The sequence below is a fragment of the Molossus molossus genome, unplaced genomic scaffold, assembly GCF_014108415.1.
Source record: "Molossus molossus isolate mMolMol1 unplaced genomic scaffold, mMolMol1.p scaffold_m16_p_16, whole genome shotgun sequence".
Lineage (NCBI taxonomy): Eukaryota > Metazoa > Chordata > Mammalia > Chiroptera > Molossidae > Molossus > Molossus molossus.
In genome coordinates this window covers 38,148,099-38,172,394 of record NW_023425351.1, presented here as the reverse complement: position 1 = coordinate 38,172,394, position 24,296 = coordinate 38,148,099, and the positions used below count along the sequence as shown (strand labels likewise).

Sequence of the window (24,296 nt, the reverse complement as noted above, 5' to 3'; positions counted from 1 at the left end):
AGAAGTGGTACACAGCCAGTCAGGGCTCTCCTAAAAGTCTAATTAGTACCTTCTCTTTTTTGCCCTCCTATACATCTTTTTGTCCTCTCAATCATAGCTGATGATCTCATTGAGACAGTGGAAACCATCAAAAGGAACTCCCTCATTTCCAAATCAATACTCCCATCAGCATGTGCACCCATAGACTTCTTTTTGTCCCTGGTTACCAGGGAGCAAGTGTTCTTTCTAGCAAAGGTCACTTTCTTCTTGTTTTCCAGGTACCTTTCCCATCTAGTCAATACTTGGCTGCCTCAGTTTGCACCCCACCTCTGAATCATCACTGTTTCTATCTCCATTGCTGCATTCCCATCATCTCCATGCTCTGTTATCCCTCATCTCAAAAACACTCTTAACCCCATGCCCACCCCCACCCACCATTCTTGGAAGAATTGTTTATACAAGTTTTTCTCTATTCTTCAACTCTTCTTCATCTTTAAAAATCTTATTTAAAAATTTTTTTTTTCTTTACTGATTTTAGAGAGAGAGGAAGGGAGAGGGAGAGAGATAGAAACATCAATGAAAGAGAACATCTATTGGCTGCCTCCTGCATGCCCCCCACTGGGCATGTGCCCTGACTGGGTATCAAACGGGTGACCTCTTGGTGCATGGGTCGATGCTTAACCATTGAGCCACACTAGCCGGGCAAAATATCTTATTTTTTAATAGGTTAAACATGTACATGGAAACAGAGTCCATCTATTTTGTACCTCAGCTATTAAGCTCCCTCCCCTGGGGCAACAACTGTTCTCAGTTTCTTGCATAGTTCTTTCATAGAGAGTCTATAAATTCAAATACATATTACATATCTACAACACAAAGAATGAACCCTAACTTAAGCTGTGGACTTCAGTTCATAATAAGGTATATACTGGTCCATCAATTGTAATAAATATATGACACTAATGCAAGATATTAATAATAGAGGAATCCCTGAACGGGAGAAAAGGAAATATATGGAAACTGTATTATCTGCTCAATTTCCTGTAAAACTAAAACTGCTCTAAAAGATTGTCCATTAATTTAAAAAGCTATCACACACTACTCTCAGGTCAAAAAGAAAATTAAAGCTAAGAAAATAAGACTATGTAAAAAAATACCGATAAAAAAAAAAAAAAAAGAACACGTAATCTGAAAAACAGTAAAAAAAAAAAAAAAAAAATACCGATAATAGCCCTGGCCAGTTTGGCTCAGCGGTTATAGCATCAGCCTGCGGTCTAGAGAGACCTGGTTCGGTTCCTGCTAAGGGCATGTACCTTGGTTGCAGTTTGTCCCTGGCCCTGGTTGGGTCATGCGGGTGGCAGCCACTTGATGTGTCCCTTTCACGTTGATGTTTCTCTCTCTCTCCGTCCCACTCTATCTGAACAAAAAATGAAAAAATGTCCTTGGATAAAAAAAAAAATACCGATAATAAAAGCATTACAAAGTATATTAGTTACAGTTAAAGCAGAGCCGAGGGGAAATTTGGTAGACATAAATATATATAGTAATAAATAAGAAAAATTGATACAAATAACTTAAGCACCACTATAAATTAGAAAAAGAATAAAATAAAGAAAGCAGAAGGAAGAAATTAGTAAATTCCAAAGCAGAAACTAAAGAATCAGAAAAAAAGAAAAATGCTGGAAATAATAAGTATAAATTCCAGAACTAGATAGTTCTTTGATAAAACAAAAAGTAAAGGAGATAAATTGTTAGTTAATAGAGGAAACTGGCTAGCTGCTGAAGGGTGTGAATGGGAGATTTACTTTTAAAAAATTAAAACTTGCGCCCAGCTGGTGTAGCTCAGTGGATGAGCGTCGACCCATGCACCAAGGCCAGTTTGATTCCCGGTCACAGCACATGCACAGGTTGTAGGCCAAATCCCCATTGGGGGGCATGCAGGAGCCAGCCAATCGATGCTTTTCTCATTGATGTTTCCATCTCTCTGTCCATCTCCTCTCAAAAAATCAATAAAGAAGAAAAAAGAAAAGTTCTTAAAAGAAAAATTAAAACTTGCCCTGGCCAGTTTGGCTCAGCGGTTAGATCATAGGCCCATGAGTCTCAGGTTCGATTCTGGTCAAGGGCACATACCTTGGTTGCGGTTTTCCCCAGCCCTGGTCGGGGTTGTGTGGGAGGCAGCTGGTCAATGTGTCGATCTCATATCGATGTTTCTCTCCCTCCTCTCTCTCTCCCCCACTCCCACTTTATCTGAAGATAAATGGAAAAATACCCTCAGATGAGGATAAAAATAAAATAAAACATCTTTTTTGTTTGTTTGTTTGTTTATTTATCCTCACCCGAGGACATTTTTGCATTTATCTTCAGACAGAGCAGGAGGGAGAGAGGGAGGAAAAGAGAGAGAAACATCGATGTCAGAAAGACACATCGAGTGGTTGCCACCCACACAACCCCAACTGGGGTGGGGACCAACTGTGCCCTTAGTGGGAACCGAAACTGGGACTCTCTGGTCTGTGGACCAACGCTCTAACCACTGAGCAAAACTGGCCAGGGCAAAACATCTTATTAGTAAATATTTCAGACATAGCAAAAGGCAAACCTGTGAAACCACCACCAACCTAAAGAATAAAACATTACCAAAATATTTGACGACGCTGTGCACTTTTTGGTTAAATCTCTCAGTTTACCACTACCTTGATAATTTTTAGCATAAATGCCCCTAAAGTTATATTATTTTGCACAGTACAAATTCTTCAACCTGTATAACCCTGTTTTTTTAGATTATCCATGTTAGTAGACAGGGCACTAGTTCATTCTTTCCACCTGCTATATACTACTACATTACATAAATACACCAACTATAAGTTTTGCCTTTTTTTTTTAAAAGAATAGTTACTGATTTTTAGAGAGAGAGAGGGGGAGAAGCATGCCCCCCGCCCACTCAGGGGATGGAGCCTGAAACTCTTTGGTGCATGAGCCCATGCCCAGCCACACATGCCAGGGAAGTACACCGACTATAAATTGCTGCCATGAATATTCTTGTATCTGTAGGTATTTCTTTGGGCGCCAAAGAATAAAACATCACTGCTCTAGCTGGTGTGGCTTAATTGGTTGGTACCATCCCGTGCATGGAGAAGTTGCAGGTTTGACACCTGGTCAGGGCACATACCCCACTGGGGATGTGCAGTAGGCAGTCCATTGATATTTCTCTCTCTCTCTCTCTCCTCCTTACTCTTTCTAAAATCAATAAAAACATATTTAAAAAAAAGAATAAATATTACCAAAGCATTTGAGGTAGGCACATGTCATTTCACTAGCTAATTCCTGATTGCTCTTCCAACCACTGTGCCAATATAGACTATCAAATAGTTCCAGTTGCTGCAATGCTCATCAACAGGGAGACAATTACAAAGACTTACTTGTCACTGTGCATTTTTATATTGATGGCATTTTACGTTATATAATTTCTTCTTTTTTTTAAATCCTCACCGTAAGACATGCAGGGGGCTGGGGGGAGAGAATACATGAGTGAATGAAACATCAATGTGAGAGAGAAATATTGATCAGTTGCCTTCCTTATATGCTCTGGGCATCGAGCCAGGTATGTGCCCTGACTGGGAATCAACCTGCAACTTTTCGGTGCACAGGACCACGCTCACCAACTGAGCCACTCCATCCAGGCGGTTATACAATGTCCTGGGCCATTATACAATTTCTTTTTTTTAAAAATTAATTAATTATTTTATTTTTTCTTCACCAGAGAACATTTTTCCATTTTTGTTGTTGTTGTTGTTCAGATAGAGTGGGAGGGAGAGAGAGAGAAACATCGACGTGAAAAGGACACATCGAGTGGCTGCCACCCGCACGACCCAACCAGGGCCGGGGACAAACAGCAACAGGAACCGAACTCGGGTCTCTCTGGACCGCAGGCTGACACTCTAACCGCTGAATCAAACCGGCCTGGGCCATTATACAATTTCTTGAATTTTATTTCAATTAAGTCTCACAAAAAGTCTGTGAGTTGGGTATTATTATTCACATTTTGTAGACGAGAAAACAACAAAAATGTCTTCCTTTTGAGACTTTTTTTTTTTTTTTAAGTGTCTTACTTTTCAACTTCGCTCATGGCAGCGTTTTCCTGCCAGCCCTGGAAAGGCTGCTTTTCGGCGCTTTCACTGGGCACCCAGAGCTGGAAACGTTCTCCGCCCCACCTTCACCCTCTGCAAAGCCTCCTCCGCACTGAGTGCCAAGCCGAGGCCGCTGTGGCTTCGTAACGCGGTACAGCGACAGGGTTTGGACCACTGGAGCCACCGTAGTACCCGTCTCCCCTCTCGCAGCCTTTCTCGGTGCTCCGGAGGCGTCCTTCGCCGCGCTGGAGAAGGCGGGGCCGGCGAGTTCCGGCAGCACCGCGCTTCGGGATAGGCCAAAGTTTGCGGCGCTAGCGCTTCGGTCACCGGAAGTGCTGCCGTCTCTCCCTCTCCGGAGCCGCTATCGCCGAGGTTATAGGGCTGCCCCGGAAGCCTCCCTCTGTCTCCCGCCCGTGGCAAACATGGCGGTGGACTCGGCGATGGAACTGCTATTTTTAGACACTTTTAAACACCCCAGCGCTGAGGTAAGGCTTCACTTCTTGATGCCGACTCTGCTTCTCGACTTTAGGACCCTTCCAAGAAATCCTTGGGCGGGTGTCGATTTTCCCTCCTGCCGGTGGCCGCTTAAATTCTTCACGTACACACCCCCTCCCCCCAGCTGGGTGTGGGCACCGCGTCTGCGGGAGGGCGGCGGTGGTCAGCACGTCTCGCTGCGGGGTCTTCGGCTCCCGCGTCTCTGGTCGAGCTGGCCGTTCTGCTTCCTTTGCGCTTTTATTTCCCCCGTGTCAACTTCGTGCCTTGAAAATACTTGGTTCTCAGTTTTGCCTCGGGTGGTGTTTGGGAGGGGTCTCCGACAGCTTGTGTTTGACAGTAGTTCGGGAGACCCAGCAGGTGAGGTTGGCTTCGCGATCCTGAACCCCTTCTCCCAGGTGCCTTTTCTAACGGGTTAGGTTGGCCAGGTTAGGGTGACACTCGTTCGGTTTAGGATCGCGGCGGTCCCCAGCTTGTCGCGAAACTCGAATACTTTTCTTTCGGAAAGATTTCACAGTGTTTGCGCGGAACGGCTTTTGCGTGGAGGATACTTGCGAGGAGGGGAATATTGAGATACTTGTCAAGCTGCGGTAGAGTCGTTCGGAGGGGCCAGGGTGGGGAATTGTGGAGGAATCTTTTCGTAAGAAACGGAGCGCCCCTGAACGTCTGGCTGGCTTTGCGATGTGTAGATTGAATATAGTCGGGTAGCTAGCAGTTCTCAAAAGCCAGTCAAGAATGAACAATAGTCAAGTCCATAGAGAATTTTTTAAAAACCCTCAGAAGCCACATTTTCTTTCAGTGCACACTTAATCATTTTATTTTATTTTTTTATCCTCACCGAAGGACATTTTTTGATACTTTGTTCAGATAGAGTGGGAGGGAGAGAGAGAGAGAAACATCGATGTGAAAGGGACACATCGAGTGGCTGCCACCCGCTCGATCCAGCCAGGGCCGGGGACAAACCGCAACCGAGGTTTGTGCCCTTAGTGGGAACCGAACCCAGGTCTCTCTGGACGGCAGGTCGATGCTCTAACCCCTGCGCCAAACCGGCCAGGGCTCACTTAATCATTTTAGAGAACTGTTCTTTCTTTGGAGATAGTGGTAATAGTGGGTAGTACTTGTATCTTGATGCTTTCCTTGAAAGAGTAAAAAGTCAACAACGTTGTTTTTCTAGTCATTTTAACAAGTAGCTTATAGGTCTGTGACAATGAAAAGTTTGGGAACTTGAGCATATTTTACTAACCATGAATTCATTTGTGGCCTCTCATTTCACGTGGGTCAGTTAGCTGTGTTTGTTCAATGAACGTACTTTTCAGACTCCAGCTAGGCTTTAGAAAACACAGGATAGAGGCAGTAGAGTTAGATCAGAACAAACCTTTTATGTGTCCTGAAATAGAGGACAGTTAAAAATGCAAGAAAGAAGCATGTAATAAATCAGTTTAGTAGTATTTTAGTTTAGGAAAAGTGGCATTCATTCAATTATATTTAAGAATCTAGTATTTCTTCATTTTTAGACAAATATTGAGGACCATGAGAGAATAGGAGCAGTAGTGTGTAGTAAATACTTTCTTCTGGCAATGACTGGGAAAGGCTTAGTAGAGATCACATTTGAACTGAGTCTTGAAGGAGAAGTAGGGGTTTGTGGGGGATTTGTTCTCAAGGAGTTTATAACTAAGTATTGGACATTAGGTTCACAATATGATTCAAGTCAGAATGTGATGAGAGCATAAAGAGACAGAGTAGAAATTCCTTGGGGTTTATCACCTTTATTTCCAAAATGCCCATCGCTTGATGACATATTAGGATCTCAATCAATATTTATTTAGCTCCCTTTGGTTGTTCAATGAAAGGCTATGTGATTTTAGAGGAGGGAGAGATTACTCTTTATTTGAGAGTATCAGGGAAGAGTTCAAGGCATTTGGCATACGAACTTGGTCTTTGGTGCAACAAGATGTGTTCCACAGTTGTAGACAGGTGGGCATTCTCTTGGAGTAGTCAGTCTTCTGTAGTGTATCCTGAAAGTAGCTGTGTGAAGTGGCACCGGAATGGCAGTTCTAAGCCATGTCATACAAGTCCTTGAATGCTCAGTAAAGGGGTGTGTACTTTATTTTGTAGGAAATGAGTAGTTTTTGAGCAGGCAAATTATATGATTAGTAAAATACATTAGGTAGATTAATTGATCAGTAATATCTAAAATAGTTCAGAAATATTAGAGATGGCAAATCATGATGGAAAGGTTAGAGGCTTAATGAAAGCTGGAGTTAGCAAATGGGCAGTAATCATTGTTAGCTTTTATTGAACACTTATTTTGTACAAAACAGTGCTTTGGCAGTTTACAGGCATTATATGTAATCCTTTCATCAATTTTGAAAGATACTTATCCCCATTATATAGATAAGGAAACAGCATGAGAGGTTATGTGACTTTCCTAAAGACATCAGCACACATTTCTTGGCTTTAAAGCAGTGCTTGTTGTGTCCCTGTGGAACTAATTAAAAGGGGATAGAGCCCTGGCAAGTTTGACTCAGTGTTTAGAGCACTGGCCAGAAGACTGAAGGATCTTGGGTTCAATTCCCAGTTAAGGGCATGTACCTGGGTTGCAGGTTCAGTCCCTGGACCGGGTCGTGCTGGAGGAAACCATTCAATGTGTCTCTCTCACATTGATGTTTATGATTCTCTCTCCCTCTCCCTGACCCTCTCCCTGCCTTCCACTCTATTCTAAAACTCAATGGAAAAATATCTTCTGATGAGGATTAAAAAAAAGGGGGGGGATAGATATAATTAAATTTTGGATATAAAATTGACAGGATGGCAACCAATCCTGTGAGGGAGAAAGAGTAGTTAAGAATGATAGAATTCTAATTTTAGAGATAGAGAACTGGTGGGACCATTGATAGTACCTAGATATAATGGACTAATTCGGGCAAGGAGGTGTCCGTTAAAGCCAAAAGTACCTTATATAATGTAGGTTTTCCAAATGCATGCGTTAAAAAATTGACAAATTAGTGTACTTGTTTTTACTTATGTAGACACATTTGTGTAATTAAAATTTAAGTATCTATGAAAAGTTTAATTTCACAGAAAAGTTTTCTATATGTATTATTGTAATTTAAATTTCTACTGAATAGGTCTAGTAAATGCATGCAATTCACCAGTCACCTCGCGTAAACAAATGCACATGGCGGGGCATGGCTTAGCTCATATCACATTCACTGGCACAGAAAGTCACACCATGTGACAACAGAACCAATTATCAAGTGTATTGCATTGTGATCAAGTGCTAAACATTCTCTGAACATTGTTTACTAGCAGTGACTCTTGGATTTAAATATGTAGACTATAGTTGTAGATATGTAATATTTATTTATTTTGTTTTATTTCTAAATCCTCACCTGAAGATATTTTTTCATTTATCTTTAGATACAATGGGAGGGAGAGAGAGAGAGAAACATTGATTTGAGAGAGACATATTGACTAGTTGCCTCCCACGCAACTCTTACTGAACCCCAACCTAAGTATGTACCCTTGACTGAAATGAACCCGCAACTCTTTGGTCTGTGGGCTGATGTTCTAACTGAGCAAAACCGGCCAGGGCATGTGATATTTATTTATGTTGGTGAAATTATTGCAGTGTTTTCTCTAGCATATGGCCTATTCGCTTAAATTTGTTTAAAATAACAATGAATTAATAAGAAAAAATAACTTGTTATGTAATTATAAGCAAATCTTGGTTGAAAGCATTTTAAAATTAGTAGGGTGTTACTTTTCACGTATGACACATGGACTGGAAAATTTGTTCGTTAAATCCAAAGTCTGTTAAATTGAGGCCTGAAAAATCAAGGGTTTACTGTAATAGAAAAGTCTGGAAATGGGTTTAAAGAGAACAAGGTGATTCTGATTTCTGAATATTTAATGGTACACCAGATACATTTGCACAGTAGGAAGTTGGGAATCTATTTTATAATTATTTATGAAAAAACTCTTTAGAAGATGAGGTATTGCTCTAGGAGGGGCAATACAAGTAACAAAAGAAAACAAACAAAAAATCCATTGCCCTTGCTTTCAGAGGAATTTGTAATCTGATGGGAAAGACAGACATTTATTCAAATTTCATAAGGGGAATACTCAAACAGGTTTGAGGGTGCTAAATGAATCGCAGATTTTGTGGCATGTTATACCACTTTTTTTTTTTTAATCCTCACCTGAGGACATTTTTTGTTCAGATAGAGTGGGAGGGAGAGAGAGAGAGAGAGAAACAAAGATGTGAAAGGGACACATCGAGTGGCTGCCACCCGCATGACCAACTAGGGCCGGGGACAAACTGCAACCGAGGTACGTGCCCTTAACAGGAACTGAATCCGGGTCTCTCTGGACTGCAGGCTGACACTGCTGAGCCAAACCGGCCAGGGCTGTTATGCTACTTTTTAAAAAACTTGCCCTGGCCAGGGCTGTTTTGCCACTTTTTAAAAAACTTGCCCTGGCCGGTTTGGCTCAGAGAGCGTCGGCCTGCAGTCCAGAGAGACCCGGGTTCGGTTCCCGCTAAGGGCACGTACCTCGGTTGCAGTTTGTCCCTGGCCCTAGTTGGTCATGCGGGTGGCAGCCACTCGATGTGTCCCTTTCACATCGATGTTTCTCTCTCTCTCTCTCTTCCTCTCTCTCTCCCTCCCACTCTACCTGAACAAAAATGGAAAAATGTCCTCTGGTGACGATAAAAAACAACAACAAAACTTAAAAAATAACTTATTTTAGTAAATTTTAATTTCATTATAGAAACATTATAAACTATATAAAAGCAAAGACTTTCATAGTTTCACTTTTCTTAGTCCCAGCCATTATTAATTAAAAATTTTTTTTTCCTAAATCCTGTAGTAAATACAGAAAATGTATACAGGGCGTCTGTTGATTCTATTACATTTTGAAAATGAAATATATTTTAATAAACACTGATTTTATAATTATACTTTTTTTTTTTTTTTGCTATTCCTCACCTGAGGATATTTTTCCATTGATTTTTTAAAAAAAATTTTTTTCTTTATTGATTTTAGAGAGGAAGGGAGAGGGAGATAGAAACATCGATGAGAGAGAACATTGACTGGCCACCTCCTGCGTGCCCTCCAGTAGGGATCAGGCCCACATACTGGGCATGTGTCCTGACCAGTAATCAAACCGGCCACCTCTTGGTGAATGGGTTGATGCTCAATCACTGAGCCACACCGGCTGGACTTCCATTGATTTTTACATAGAGTAGAGGGGAGGGGTTGGAGAGAGACAGACAGACAGAAACATCGATTGGTTGCCTCCTGCATGACCCCAACAGGGCCGGGGATTGAATCTGCAACCCAGTATGTGCCTTTGACCAGGAATCCAACCTGTGACCATTCAGTGTGTGGGCCGGTGCTCTAACTGCTGAGCCAAATGGGCCAGGGCAATTAATTATACTTTTTTTGTGTATACATTATTTTGGGACACCCTATTTTTACAGGGTAGGGCAAAAGTAGGTTTATAGTTGTGTGTATGTTCAATGTTTATTTTCGTATTATTAATTTTTGTATTATCTTCCATATGAACAACTATAAGTTTACTCTTGTGTCATTCTGTATACTTAAATGTATACACCCATCATCCGCTTTAATGTACCAATACTGTAATATTGTTTTGTGATATCTTTTCTTACCTAGTGATGTGTAATGTATCTTTATAAATCAAGAAGTACACCCTATAGAACATTTTAAAAGCAAGCTTCATTTAAAACAATTATATCCTTTTTTGACTAGGTAATAAATGTATGAGGTACAAATTCAAAATGTACAAAAGGGTATACAATAAAAAGTAAGTCTTTCTCCAATCCCTGTCCCCAAGCTATCCTGCTTCCTTCCCTAGATAGTCTATGTAATATTTTTATTGGCTGCATATTATTTCTTCAAGTGGTAATGCTGTTTATATGTTAAATTCTATAGTTAGGCTGCTTCTGACGTTTTATAGTGATGTAATATTAGTGATGCTAAATTTTATACATCTTTATTTTCAGAGTGGAATTACTGGGTTAAAATTCAGTCTTACTAGAGTGATTGATGCTAGAAAGTCCTACTTCATTTCAGAGTTTCTTTAAGAATCCAATTTGGAACTCATCTGAACAGAAGTGATAATGGAAATGGTAGGAATAGATGAGATAGCCTTAGCTTACCCTTAGGAAAGGATAAAAAGAGAAGAGAAGAGAAAGAAAAATGAGTGTGATACATCTATACTGTGACCTTTAAACACATATTGACTCCTTCCGAATGGATAGATGTGGCTCAGAGTCCTGGAATCTGACCAATTTATTTTTCACATTTCTGTTAACTCCCTAATCATAACCCTTCTATGATTTCTCATGTTCAACCTGTCTCCTAGGTTTATGTACTCCTCTAGATATTTTAATCTCCTACTTCACTGTAATATTTTAAACTCTGAATAAACAATTTGATAAACTCTTATTAGGCAACTATTAAAAGCCCTTCATTTATTCAATGAATATACTAAGTACTATTAATACAAGAGTAAAACTCAGACTTGGTTCTTGTCTTTTTGTTTTTTTTTTAATCCTCACCCTAGGATATTTTTCTGTTTATCTTCAGATAGAGAGGGGGAGAGAGAGAAACATCCGATGTTAGAGGGACATGTCGACTGGTTGCCTCCTGCAAGACCCCGAGGTACATGCCCTTGACTGGAATCGAACCTGCATGCCACTGGTCTGTGAGCTGACATTCTAACCGCTGAGCAACTGGCCAGGGTAGTTCTTGTCTTTTTGAAATACCACTCAAATGGGAGAGATAAAAGTGACAACTACAATTTAGTTTGATAGGAGATTTTGGATGTATAAGGGAGAGGCACCTTTCTAGACTTGATCTGGCTCATCTTTCAAGTGAAAGTTGACATCTGAAAGGAGTAGTAACAGATGAGTGTGGGAGGATTCTAAGCAGAGACAGTAACATGATAAAGAGAAAGAGTTTAGTATTTTGGGCTATACATTTGGAGTGATAAAAAGAGGCTGGACTTGTTTTTAAGACCAAGGAATTTGGCTTAGGGATAGTAAGGAGCAGGGAAGTGATACATTTACATTCTAGAAAGACTATAGTAGGAGACTGGGATGTGGGAGGCAAGAAAAAAGCACAAAACCATTTAGAATTCCATTGCTGTTTTTCAGATTGGCGTGCATAGTGTCTAGAACTAGAGGAGTGACAGCAGGAATGGAGGGCGTTACATAGATTTGGAAACTAGAGGTTTAAAGAACCTCTGTTGATTGGATGGATGAATGATTTAGGTGAGAGAGGGTAAGAAGCCAGGGAAAATAATGGTTTCTGTCTTGGCCATTGTGTGGATGGTAATGCTATCACTGATATAGGAGTTTTGGGCTTGCTGAGTTTGTGGTGCCAGAGGGACATTCAAATGGAGATGTCTAGTTGACTGTTGAATATAGTGGTCTGGAGCTCAGGACAGAGGTCCTAGATGGAGATATTGGATTTGGAATTGGCTTTTGGCAGCGGATGAAAATCTTATTTCTTGCAATTCTATTCTATTTTGCCCTATAGCCATGGTGAATTATACTTGCAATTACTTAACCTTTATACTTTCTTGTTTGCTTTCCTTTTGTGCATACTTTTTTTGTCTGGAAAGCTCTTTCCTTCTCTTTCACTGATTGTTTTCCTTGAAGAATTAATTAGCTCAGGTTCTACTTCTTTTGGGAAACCTTCCCTGACCCGCCCCCCCCCCCCCAAATCAGAGTTACGTAAGCACCCCTCTGAATTTTCTATTTTTTTCTTTATTGATTTGAAAGAGAGAGAGAACATCGATTGGCCGTCTCCTGCATGCCCTCACTGGGGATTTGGCCCACAACCCGGGCATGTGCCTTGACTGGGAATCGAACTGGTGACTTCTTGGTGCATGAGTCAATACTCAACCACTGAGCCACACCGGCTGGGCGTACCCCTCTGAATTTTTATAGTTACCTCTGTGATCCTGTATCATAGCAATTTATTTGTCTACCACAATAAATTGTTCCTTAATGGCAGAGGTTGTCTTGTCTTTGTATCCACGGACCCTGGTATAACTTGGAACATAATAGACATTTAATAAATGTTTAGAAATAATTATTGAATAAAAGCGGTAGCACCTAATTCAGAAGAAAATCTTATATTTATAAACAAAATAGGTTTTTGAAAGGCTATTTGTAAAAAGCTTCAGTTCATTTTTGTAGGTCCATAGTGACTGTCCCATAACTACTAATACCACTCATTAATTAGTGGCAGACAGGTGGAGGAGGATAGAATCGATAAGCTTCCTTTGTAAAATATTAATGAGAATTTATAACCATGTCAGTAAAGGAGCTTCTATTTACAGTCATATGCTGCATAACAACGTTTTGGTCAATGACAAACTAGGTATATGAAATTATACAATTAAAATGGAGCTGAAAAATTACTGTCACCTAATGTCATAGTTCTTGTAGTATCCTACTTTTTATTTTAGAGTGTTCTCTTTCTACCTGTAAAAAGTTTACTGAAAAACAGTGTGCTGTTATGCCAGCAGCAGCTTCACACATCTTGTGTTTATTTGTCTCTTGGTTGCATCATTTTCTCTTGTGCTTCATTTAATCTCTTGTTTATCATGGCCCCTAACTATTGGCACAATGATGAAGTCACCTAAGACATCTTTCTCAGAATGAGTCCCATCATTAAGTAACATATGACTAGTAAATAGACTGCTTTGGGTGGGGGGGTATGTGCCTCTAGCGGGAACCGAACCCAGGTCTCTCTGGACCACAGGCCAATGCTCCAACTAATGCTCCAACCACTGAGCCAAACTGGCCAGAGCCAGATAGACCTCTTAAGTAGAGGAGTTCCTTACAGGAAGGAAATAGCACCAAAGTTTGAGGCAAAAATGCTTATTTTATATAAATCTATTGTAGTATTTGTTGAATATCTACAGTATATTTGTAATAATAAGTTGAGTTGCTTTCACAAAAGTCAAAATAATAGTGGATTGGATGATAGGATTTTCTCTCTCAATAATCTGTTTGTAAGTATTCTAGGGCTAATGTGACAGCTCTAGGTTCTTCTGTATTGTTCTCCTGACATCTTTAGGGTATTGCCTTCTTTGTTCATGATAGCTTACCATAACTTCTGTGTTCTAAAAAGGGAGCAGGATATTGGGAGAACAGGTGGAAAGAGTTTCTGATGTCTGAACCTTCCCATTAAGGACATGACACAGAGTTACTTATATCATTTTCATTTATATCCCATTTACCAGAATTTAATAATCATATGTTCACACTGGCTTCCCAGGATTATGGGAAAATCCAGTGTTTAGTTTACTTGTGTCCAGTTCAGATTTCTATTCTGGAGGAGGAAAATGGATATTGGAAGACAACTAGCAATCAGACTCACTTTGCATTCATCCTTTTTCATTTATATCTTTGAGAGTGAAAGCATTTTTTTTTTTTTAACAATACGAAATATGTCTTTATTTACTAAGGAAAAAAATATTCACATAATATGGGCGTCCAATAAATATTATATTAAGATTTCTATGCCCTATATATTTAATTATAATCTTTGAGTTTAAATTGCAGAATTGGGAAGTTGTTCTCTGTCATATGTTAGGAAAGACAAACTTGAACAATTTTTTGGTCTATTGATACGCATGATATTCTTTGCAGCTTCAAGAGAGACTTCATGAAGACTTGGTCTTTCTAGATCCAAATAATGTGAACCATTCTTCTCATAATGAACTTTGACCTCTAGGTAATGATGACTGGCTTAATTGCTAGGAAAAGTTTATATAAAATAGTCCAAAAACAGTGTGAAAGCTTTCTTTTAAAATTATTGATCATAAGAGCTTCATTTGTTTGATCCTGTGTCAAATGATACAAAGAAATAAGCATATACTAAATTTATGCTATCCATTTCTTATAATATGATAAACTTAGTTTGTGTGTGTTTTTTTTTTCTTTTTTAAATTTCAGGGAGGGTTTACTTCAACAAGTCTGTACCTAAATGGTGAAATATGATATTTTGATTACAAGGCACTACTGACGCAGAAGCCACTGGGGTTATTAAATAATAAGCAGTATTTGTAACATTCTGAATGAAACAAATTGAAGATGAGTAATTTTTTCCCGAAGATGAATAAATTTTGAATTCACTAAGTATTTTACTTATAGTATGTCCTTCTCTCCCATCCTTCCTTTTTAAAGCAAAGTTCTCATATAGATGTGGTTCGATTTCCATGTGTGGTTTATATCAATGAAGTTCGAGTCATACCCCCAGGCGTAAGAGCCCACAGCAACCTGCCTGACAATAGAGCATATGGGTAAGTCAACTATCCTTTTAAAAGTATTTTTGACTAAAGGTTTTTATAGAAATATATTTTTGTTTTTTGATAATTTAATTTTGAAATTTTTATTGAATTTATTGGGGTGACATTGGTTAATAAATTATATAGGTTTCAGTAGAAACATTCTTTTTTACTTCTCCAAAGAAAGAAAAATTAATGTTTTATTACAAGTTTTAGAAAAAAAAGAGAGGAGGAAACTTCCCAACTCATTTTATTAGGCTAGTATTACTTTAAGCCAGATAAGGACAGCATAAGGAAAGATAACTAACTATAAATCCATTTTACTTATGAACAGTATGTAAAATTCCTAAACAACATATTACTGAGTCCATCAGTGTAGTACAAATATTGGATCAAGTAAGGATGGTTTAGCTTCAGAAATTCTGTCAATGTAATTCACTGTACTGACTAAATAAGAACTCTTCCATGGTGGTCTTGATAAATGCAGCAAAAGCTTTTGACAGATTTCAACGTTTATTAATGATTATAAAACCTCTGCATGCTTGACTCTTGCCAGTAGTTATATGCCTCCCAAGCCTCAGTTGTTTGTTCCCAAAGCTCTTTATACCAGTTGTCCTTGCTATTTGACTTATGTAATTTAGTTAAATATTGTGTGTGTGTGTGTGTGTGTGTGTGTGTGTGTGTATGTGTGTGTATATATATGTATAATTTTTTATCTTCACCTGAGGACATTTTTGCATTCATCTTCAGATAGAACGGGAGGGAGAGAGAGAAACATCAATGTGAGAGAGACACATTGACAGGTTGCCACCCACACGACCCCAACCATGGTGGGGACAAACTGAAACCGAGGTATGTGCCCTTAGCGGGAACCGAACCTGAGACTCTCTGGTCCACAAGCTGAAGCTCTAACCGCTGAGCCAAACCAGCCGGGCAGTTAAATATTATATAAACCAAAACGTTTTAATTGTGAAAAGTGTTGCTCTGAAAGTTCAATTTAATGTTTTAGAAACACTTGTTAAAAGCAAGCCACTAAAAAATTTTGCTATCAGGTCTTTGTAATCCCTATTATAGTTGAAAGCAAAGGTCTTGGTCCTACATCAAAAGAAACATGCAAAATTTTAAGGTAATATTTTGTAAGTTAAAAAACAACAACCACCACCCTAGAACTTTATGTTGCATTGTAAATTGATTCTAGGTTTTCTATATAAGTCCTATGTCATTATAAACTTTAAAAGAGTAATTATTTGACCTAAGTACTAGATTAAAATTTTCTCTCTTGCCCTGGCCAGTTTGGCTCAGCAGTTAGCGCATCAGCCTGTAGACCGAAGAGTCACAGGTTTGATTCTGGTCAAGAGCATGTACCTCGGTTGCGGTTTATCCCTGACCCAAGGGATTGTGTGGGAGGCAACCTGTTGATGTGTCTCTCTCACATTGATGTTTCTCTCCCCCCCCCCCCCATCTGAGATAAATGGAAAAATATCCTCTGGTGAGGATTAAAAAAAAAATTTGTTTTTCCTTCATTTCTTTTTTTTGTTTTTTTCCCCTCACCCGAGGACATTCTTCCATTTTTTGTACAGATAGAGTGGGAGGGAGAGAGAGGAAGAGACAGAGAGAGAGAAACATCGATGTGAAAGGGACACATCGACTGGCTGCCACCGCACGACCAACCAGGGCCGGGGACAAACTGCAACCGAAGTACGTGCCCTTAGCGGGAACCGAACCCGGGTCTCTCCAGACCGCAGGCCCGCTGAGCCAAACCGGCCAGGGCTCTTTTCTTTTTTTTAATTAGTGGAAATAGGTTTATAATAATTTCCCAAAATATTCTAGGGTGGTATAATATAGTAGATAAAGTATTTTTAACCTTTTTTCTTGAAAATAAATAAGAATTAATCTGAATATTTAGAAATATATGTTTTATTATATAGTTACATTTTATTTTAATATTTTATAGTAATCTGTTTTCCTGACTTACTGATGATCTTCTTAGCCTGGTACCTGTGTCTTTTAAAAATTATGTAGCTTCACATTAGCCATTAGTTGTACTTAGCAAGTTGTTATTTGATGCTTTTTTTAGACTCTGTGGGTAATAAACAAAATGTAAGACATGGTCACTGACATGGAGTTGTTGATAACTTTGTAACAACTGACATGAAACAGAAATTTGATTATTGTTGTAACATGAATATTCATCATCATCTTGATTTTAATTACATGAATTGGAAATATAAACTAAATTTTGGTCATGGAAACAGGAATATACATAATAAATATAACTATGAGTTTTTAACTTATTGTATAAGTATTAAACTTACCACATTTCATTGTGTGCTTGCTGTGATAGCTCATTTTCTATTATGTGAATGAGTTAAATCAGCTACTTAGTGGTAAGTGTTATGGTATACATTCAAATTTAAGGACTTGTTTTTTCATAATTGTGAGAATAGCTGGTTATTTGTAGAAGTAGATGTAAAATCTTCAAATATTTTCAGGTCATTCAAAAGTTAAATGTGCAAAACAAAGCAATAAGAATGTTTAATGTAGCCCTGGCCGGTTTGGCTCAGCGGTTAGAGCATCGGCCTGTCGTCCAGAGAGACCCGGGTTTAGTTCCCGCTAAGGGCGCGGGCCTCTGTCGCAGTTTGTCCCCGGCCCTGGTTGGGTCGTGCAGGTGGCAACCACTCGATGTGTCCCTTTCACATCGATGTTTCTCTCTCTTTCTCTCCCCCTCCCACTCTATCTGAACAAAAAAAAGAATGTTTAATGTTTATACTGAAAGATCATTATGATTGACTTCATATCCTTTTTCTATGTTTAAGGAAATAAAAACTCATATTTTTTATAATTTCTTCCTACTTTTCTTATAAAGAGAGATATGTATAGAATGGGAAAGGAGTAATGGTAGTGTATCCTGCAGTCTACTTTAATTATATTGCTTTTGGTTAAGAGAAGTCTATTAGCTATCTATTGCTGCATAACAAATTAAGTGAGTTTAGCAGCCTAAAATATTTATTATCTCACACTATTTTTGAGGGTCAGGAACCTGAGAATAGCCTAGTTGGCTCAAATTCTCTTGTGAGGTTATGGTCAAGATACGGACCCGGCTGCAGAGTCCAAGGATTTGACTAGGGCTGGAGAATTTGCTTCGCAGTTTACTCACATGGCTGTTGGCAGGAGATTTCAGTTCCTTGCCAGGAGATCCTCTCTTGGAGTCTTTAAGAGTTGAATAATCCAAGAGTGAGAGAGCATGTCCAGAAAGAAAGTCAGGGTGTTTTATAAATTAATATCAGAAGTGACATACTGTCCCTTTTACTATATTTTGTTGGTTACATAGTCTACTGGTATATTGTGGGGGGGGGGGGAGGGAGGACTACACAAGGGTGTGAATATCAGGAAGCAGGTTCTTTGGGGGCCATTTCAGAGGCTGGATACCAGAGTAGGCCAATTGGATCTCTACCAATGGCTACAGTGTGTAAGAGTATTTGTAACATTTTCCCTCTTATCTCCTTTTTTTTTGCCATTCTTGGGGGTGAATGGCTGTTCATGTTTTAATAATTCTAAATATGAAATTGTCAGAAACAACTTTATATACTATGTTATAAAATAGTAAAATGAAATCTTAATTCAGTTAGACAAATGTAAGATGTCAGGAAGCCTGACATCTCAAGGTTGAAAGTAATGTTATAGATCAAATGATATTTGTGCAACATACTTTACAAGTGTTTTTTCTAATTATAAAATTCAGAATTGTATAGGTTAAATTAAAATCCTTATAATCCCTCTGTCCTGAGAGAATCCTAACATTTGATGCATTGTGCTTTTTAATGTATGTGTGGGTTTGCATATGTAGTATGTTACTTTTTGTAGATGTGGTACGTTACTTTTAGCCACCAAGTTTGTGATAACTAATATAGAAACAATGCCACGGTTCAGAAGGGTCAAGTTAGATCTCTGTTTGTATAAACATAGGGAAATGTCAATGCTACTCTTATGTTTGTTTGTTTTTTTTCCTTTAAAAAATGTAGATGTCAGAATAGTATGTGTGATATAATCCCATTTTTACAAATAAATGCCTAAAATATTTTTATGCATTAAATATGTTACTCAAGGTTAGGTTTGAATCAACACGTTTTAAGAAGAAAGTCTAGTGCAGTGATTCTTTTTGTTGTTGTTGTTGTTGAACGTGCCCCTAGCAGGAACCGAACCCGAGACTCTGTGGTCCACAGGCCGACGCTCAACTGCTGAGCCAAACTGGCCAGGGAGCCAGTGATTCTTTAAATCACTTTTCTGTGCCCAGGACCTGAGCCTTTGATGCCTCAAAAGTAAAGAATTTACTTTTCAGCCCTTTCCCCTTTCTTTGAGATGTTGAGGCCAGGGACTAGTTTCAAGAGGAAGGATAGGAGGGAGAGACTAGATTGCTGAGCACATATTGTTGAATTCCGGTAAGCTAAATAAATGTATGATGCTACTCTGATGCCAATGTATACTATTCTGTGTATTCTTTTATTTCATTTAACATTTTGTCAGGAGGAGTACTTTCACATCATTCAGTTTTACTTGAAAATATGATTTCTAATGGCTGTATAATGTAATGAATGACTTTACTGTGACTTATTTGGCTAGTTCTTCATGTGATGACCATTAGATAGCTTTTAGTTTTCAAATTACAAATAATAATGTAATAAACATTCTCTTGGAAAAACATCTTTGTTTGCATATCAGTGTTTCCATAGAAACACTTTCTAGAAAAAAGTTTCTGGTTGAATTTTTTTGTTGTTTTAGTTAATCCTCATCCAAGGATATTTTTCCATTGATTTTTTTTTTTTTTAAAGAGAATGGAAGGGAGAGGGAGGGAGAGAAACATCGATGTGAGAGAGACACATCAATTGGTTGCTTCTTGCACTTGCCCCTACTGGGCAGGTGATCAAACCTGCAACCCACATTCTTACCCTTGACCAGGAATCGAACCTGAGACCCTTCCATGCAAGGTCCGATGCTCTAACCCCTGACCACACCATCCAGGGCAAGTATTTCTGGTTTTAATGGTGTGAATATTTTCTTTTCTTTTCTTTTTTTTTTTATCCTTACCCGAGGACATTTTTCCATATTTTGTTCAGATAGAGTGGGAGTGAGAATGAGAGAGAGAAACATCGACGTGAGAGGGACACATCGAGTGGTTGCCACCCACATGACCCAACCTGGGCCAGGGACAAACTGCAACCAAGGTACATACATGCCCTTAGTGGGAACTGAACCCGGGTCTTTCTGGACCACAGGCCAACGCTCTAATCGCTGAGCCAAACCGGCCAGGGTGTGAATGTTTTCTCAGACCCATGAATTTTATTGCTGTGATTGTCTTTCAGAATGATTATACTTGTATGTATGTTTGCCAGAGTGCGTAAGGGTCTCAGACCCATGAATTTTATTGCCGTGATTGTCTTTCAGAATGATTATACTTGTATGTATGTTTGCCAGAGTGCGTAAGGGAAAGTCTATGATAGTACTTTGGGCATTACACTTTTTACCATTTGGATTTTTTGTAAATAAACAACAAAGCATTCAGTGTTTAAAATCAAGATTTTAGTTCAGCCTAAGGAATTTTAGCTAACGGTGAAGTATATATCAAGTATAACAAGATTTCATTCTAATGCAAATTAAATAGGCTTTAGTCTTACCTGTGTAAATCTACAAAAGAAATAAGAATATTTGTATAAATTTCTGCTATGAAAATTTCAATTTAGGTTTTAAGTCACCATTTAAAACCTGATGCTAAAATTATACTAGTTTTAGGTCCTGTTGAGGTAACTCAGCTGGTTAGTGTCATCCCAATACACCAAGGTTGTGGGTTTGATCTTTGGTTAGGGCACATATAAGATTCAACCAGTGAATGTATAAATAAAATTATTATAGTTTTGTATTAATGTGGATTAAGTTGAAATCAAATTGTAATTATAATATACAATTTGAAGTTAGTTAACTTCTGATTTGTTGTTGTTGTTGTTAATGAAAGAAAATAATGGTATAAAGAATTAGAAAATTAGATACCACAGATAATAAGAATTTGCTTTTTTTTTTTTGATACGTGCCCCTAGTGGGAACCAAACCCAGGACTCAGGACTCTCTGGTCTGCAGGCCGATGCTCCAACCACTGAGCCAAACTGGCCAGGGCAATAAGAATTTGCTTTTAACATAGATTAAATTTTTAAATATTTAGGTGTTTTTGAATGGTCCAAGAAGTAGGCAAAAGATACATGATTAAAAATTTTAAAATAATATTACTTGAGAATTGAATGTGAATAAAATTACAGAAAGTATTATAATTAACTATATAATTTTATTATTCTAGAATTGATCGTAAATTTGTATTTACTTTTCTTTTTGGTCTTAATTTAGGAACTGTTTATTGTAAAGTCTGACATTTCAATTTTGTTTTGTTCACAGGGAGACATCTCCGCATACATTTCAGTTAGATTTATTCTTTAACAATGTAAGCAAACCAAGTGCCCCCGTTTTCGATAGATTGGGAAGGTATGTACCTACTAGAAACCTTTTCATTATTTAGATAGAAGAAAGGATATATTTGGTGGTAGACTCAAGAACTCAGGGTTTAATTTTATTAGTTGGCAGTATTAAAGAAATGACATGACATGCTTTTAAGACAGTGTTGAGTTTATTTACAAAATAAAATTTTCATTGTGAAACATTAGCTGTCTTTTGTTTGCTTTTAATGGGTGTAGTCTTTTCTTATGCATATGATTATTTGATAATAACCTAATTTGGAAAAGATCGCTGTTCGATTCTTATTAAAAAACTGTGTAAGTAAATTGAGAGCTAATGTTTTGTCTATCTTTTATATCACACTATTGCATAGTTTAAAATTCCACAGTCACATTTTGTAAAATGAGAATTTTGTTACTAGATAACTCCTTTTTGGATTATTTAAAACATAATAGGTATTATTAAAATTAGTTGTTTCGATATCTGCAAATTAATTGACCATTAAATGGGTTTATTTATAATTCATTTATTAAAAAGAAAATTTTTAAAAGGCAGATTAAAAATGGAAAAATTTTCATGTCTATCAGGAATTAACAGTTTTTTAGACTTATTCTTTCAATGATTCTACTCATTTATTATTAAATTATATTGATAATTTAACCTTTTATTTTAAATGATCGGAAGCTTGATCATCTGAAGCACCTAATTTTTAATATTATAAAATGTTTTTCTTATGTCAGTACCTACTTGATAAAAATAGGTGCTTTGCTTTAATTTTGGTCCCAGTATAGTACATTTTTGAAGACTATAATTCTGTGGTTCTATACTCTGGCTGTACATTAGAATTACTTGGGAGGCTTTTAAAAAAATAACGATACTCACACTCACCCCCAAATCAATTATATCAGAATCTCTAGTGGGTTTGTTTTATACTTTTTAAAAAGTAACATTTTGTGGGGAGTAAATAAAACCCAAACTTTGTAGTTTATTAAATCAAAATGGAAATTTAGAATGATTTTATTAAAATATATGAAACTAAAAAGACTTCTACATGAACTGTGATATTCAGTGTTTGAACCTATATATTTATTCCTACTGTTTTGGCAGCCTGGAATATGATGAAAATACTTCCATCATCTTTAGACCCAACTCAAAGGTAATTGTGGGAGTCAGTTTTCAACTTGTTACTACTGTTTGTTTTCCCCTCCATTCAGAGTTTTAGTTCCAAATAAACTAGTGATGCAGAATACCAGCTTATTTGATTTCTAGTTCTGCAGAATATCATCATTTCTTGTCTGTTTCCTCTTGTATCCAGAAACTATTTTAAAATGAAGCAAGGATATTGTAATGTCATTCTCAACCTATAAAGCTCTTTCTTCTCCTAATTTTATACTTAAGAGGTCAGCATCTGTACTTTCCCTTTTTACATTTAGGTGGGCAAGTTCATAAGATGATAGGCAAGTAAATTATTAGACACTATTGTGCTTTGGTTAAGGTTTCCTAAAAAAATACATATTTTATATTTCTTCCTTTCATATCAAAGGTATGCCTTTTTTTCCCTGGTTTTACCACGTGTCATTCTAGAAGCATCTAGATCTGAATCATGGAAGATCTTAAATCCAAAAATAATTGTGATATAAATTGGGACTACTCAGCATGCTGTTTGTTTTTGGTGGGTTATGGGTATTTAATCCTCTGCATCCTGTTGAAATGAAAATTTTTTTTTTCCTTATTTCTTTATCTTCCTTCTGATTGGATTTCTATTTAGAATCTGTCAATCCCTAGGCATAGTCCTTGAGCCTTCTTGTCCCAGTTTCCCTTTACTAGTTTGCTAGCCTTAGCAAGGAAAATAATAATTCGTTCTTTATTATACCTCTAGAAGGAGTGTGAAGAGAACTCAGAAGTCAGGCGCTAGTCCAGGTTCTTCTTCTGACAATCCTGATTTTCTTATTTGTTGATAATATTTGCTCTGACTACTTCTCATAGTTATTGTGAAGATAGAGGAATTAATGTAGATAAGTTCTGGAAAAAATTATTATTTTTATTTTTTAAGAAAGTATCGAAGGTTAATGGCATTGTTAAAGTCTTTGATCTTTTTAGAGAAGTTTTGCAAAAACAATTTCTTTAATGCTTTTTAAGTACAATATGGGAACATAAAATACTACCTGCATGTTTGAGTTGGGCATGTAAAAAGAATGCTATATAATTTTATGGACTTCATAACTGTTGAGACTGGGCACAATTAAATTTTTGTGTATCTTCATGACCCCTGTAATTATTGGGATTTAATTCATTAATTGGCAGTAATTCCCACTTAATTTCATTCTCATTTCTATTTCCTTGGTTGGGAATCTGGTTATGCTTTTTGAACAGGGTTGACATAAAGTGTAGGACTGGGGACAGTCTTGAGACAGGGTTAAGAGTGGTACCTCTGGAGGACCATATAAAAGCTGTGCCTCTGTGTGAATTTTCACCAGTATTGACCTTTGCATTTTCAGCATACTTTTAAAGACTAGTTGAACCACAAGGTAATGTGATATCACTTTACTTCTAGCATGTTAAAACATTAATTTGAAAGATATTTTCCCCTAAAAAATCAGGTGAATACTGATGGTTTGGTGCTAAGAGGCTGGTATAATTGTCTGACACTGGCAATATATGGATCAGTGGATAGAGTGATAAGTCATGACCGAGACTCTCCACCACCACCACCTCCACCTCCACCACCTCCTCAACCACAGCCAAGTTTGAAAAAGAATCCAAAACATGGTGAGAATTTTAAATTTGCTTCTGTTAGTGACATTTATATTCATAATAGCAGAAAAGATAATTCAAAGAGCTCTTCTACCTTTCAAACCTTGCTTAAGACTTGAC

The 24,296-nt window shown here is 37.7% G+C and overlaps 1 protein-coding gene across 6 annotated transcripts in view; it reads left to right on the top strand.

Moving 5' to 3' along the window:
• The first annotated feature begins 4,515 nt into the window (after positions 1–4,515).
• Positions 4,516–24,296, top strand: part of VIRMA (vir like m6A methyltransferase associated) — a 69,621-nt gene continuing 49,840 nt past the window's right edge. For 4 of the 6 annotated variants that reach the window (XM_036263867.1, XM_036263866.1, XM_036263868.1 and 1 more), the window contains exons 1-5: positions 4,516–4,588; positions 14,827–14,942; positions 21,366–21,452; positions 22,530–22,578; positions 24,023–24,191. In XM_036263867.1, coding sequence (XP_036119760.1) covers positions 4,526–4,588; positions 14,827–14,942; positions 21,366–21,452; positions 22,530–22,578; positions 24,023–24,191 — 484 coding nt within the window. In that variant the 5' untranslated portion in view covers positions 4,516–4,525. Of the gene's footprint in view, positions 4,589–14,826; positions 14,943–21,365; positions 21,453–22,529; positions 22,579–22,988; positions 23,095–24,022; positions 24,192–24,296 lie in introns of those variants that run through there. The other 2 variants (XM_036263869.1, XM_036263871.1) reach the window with 2 other exon arrangements.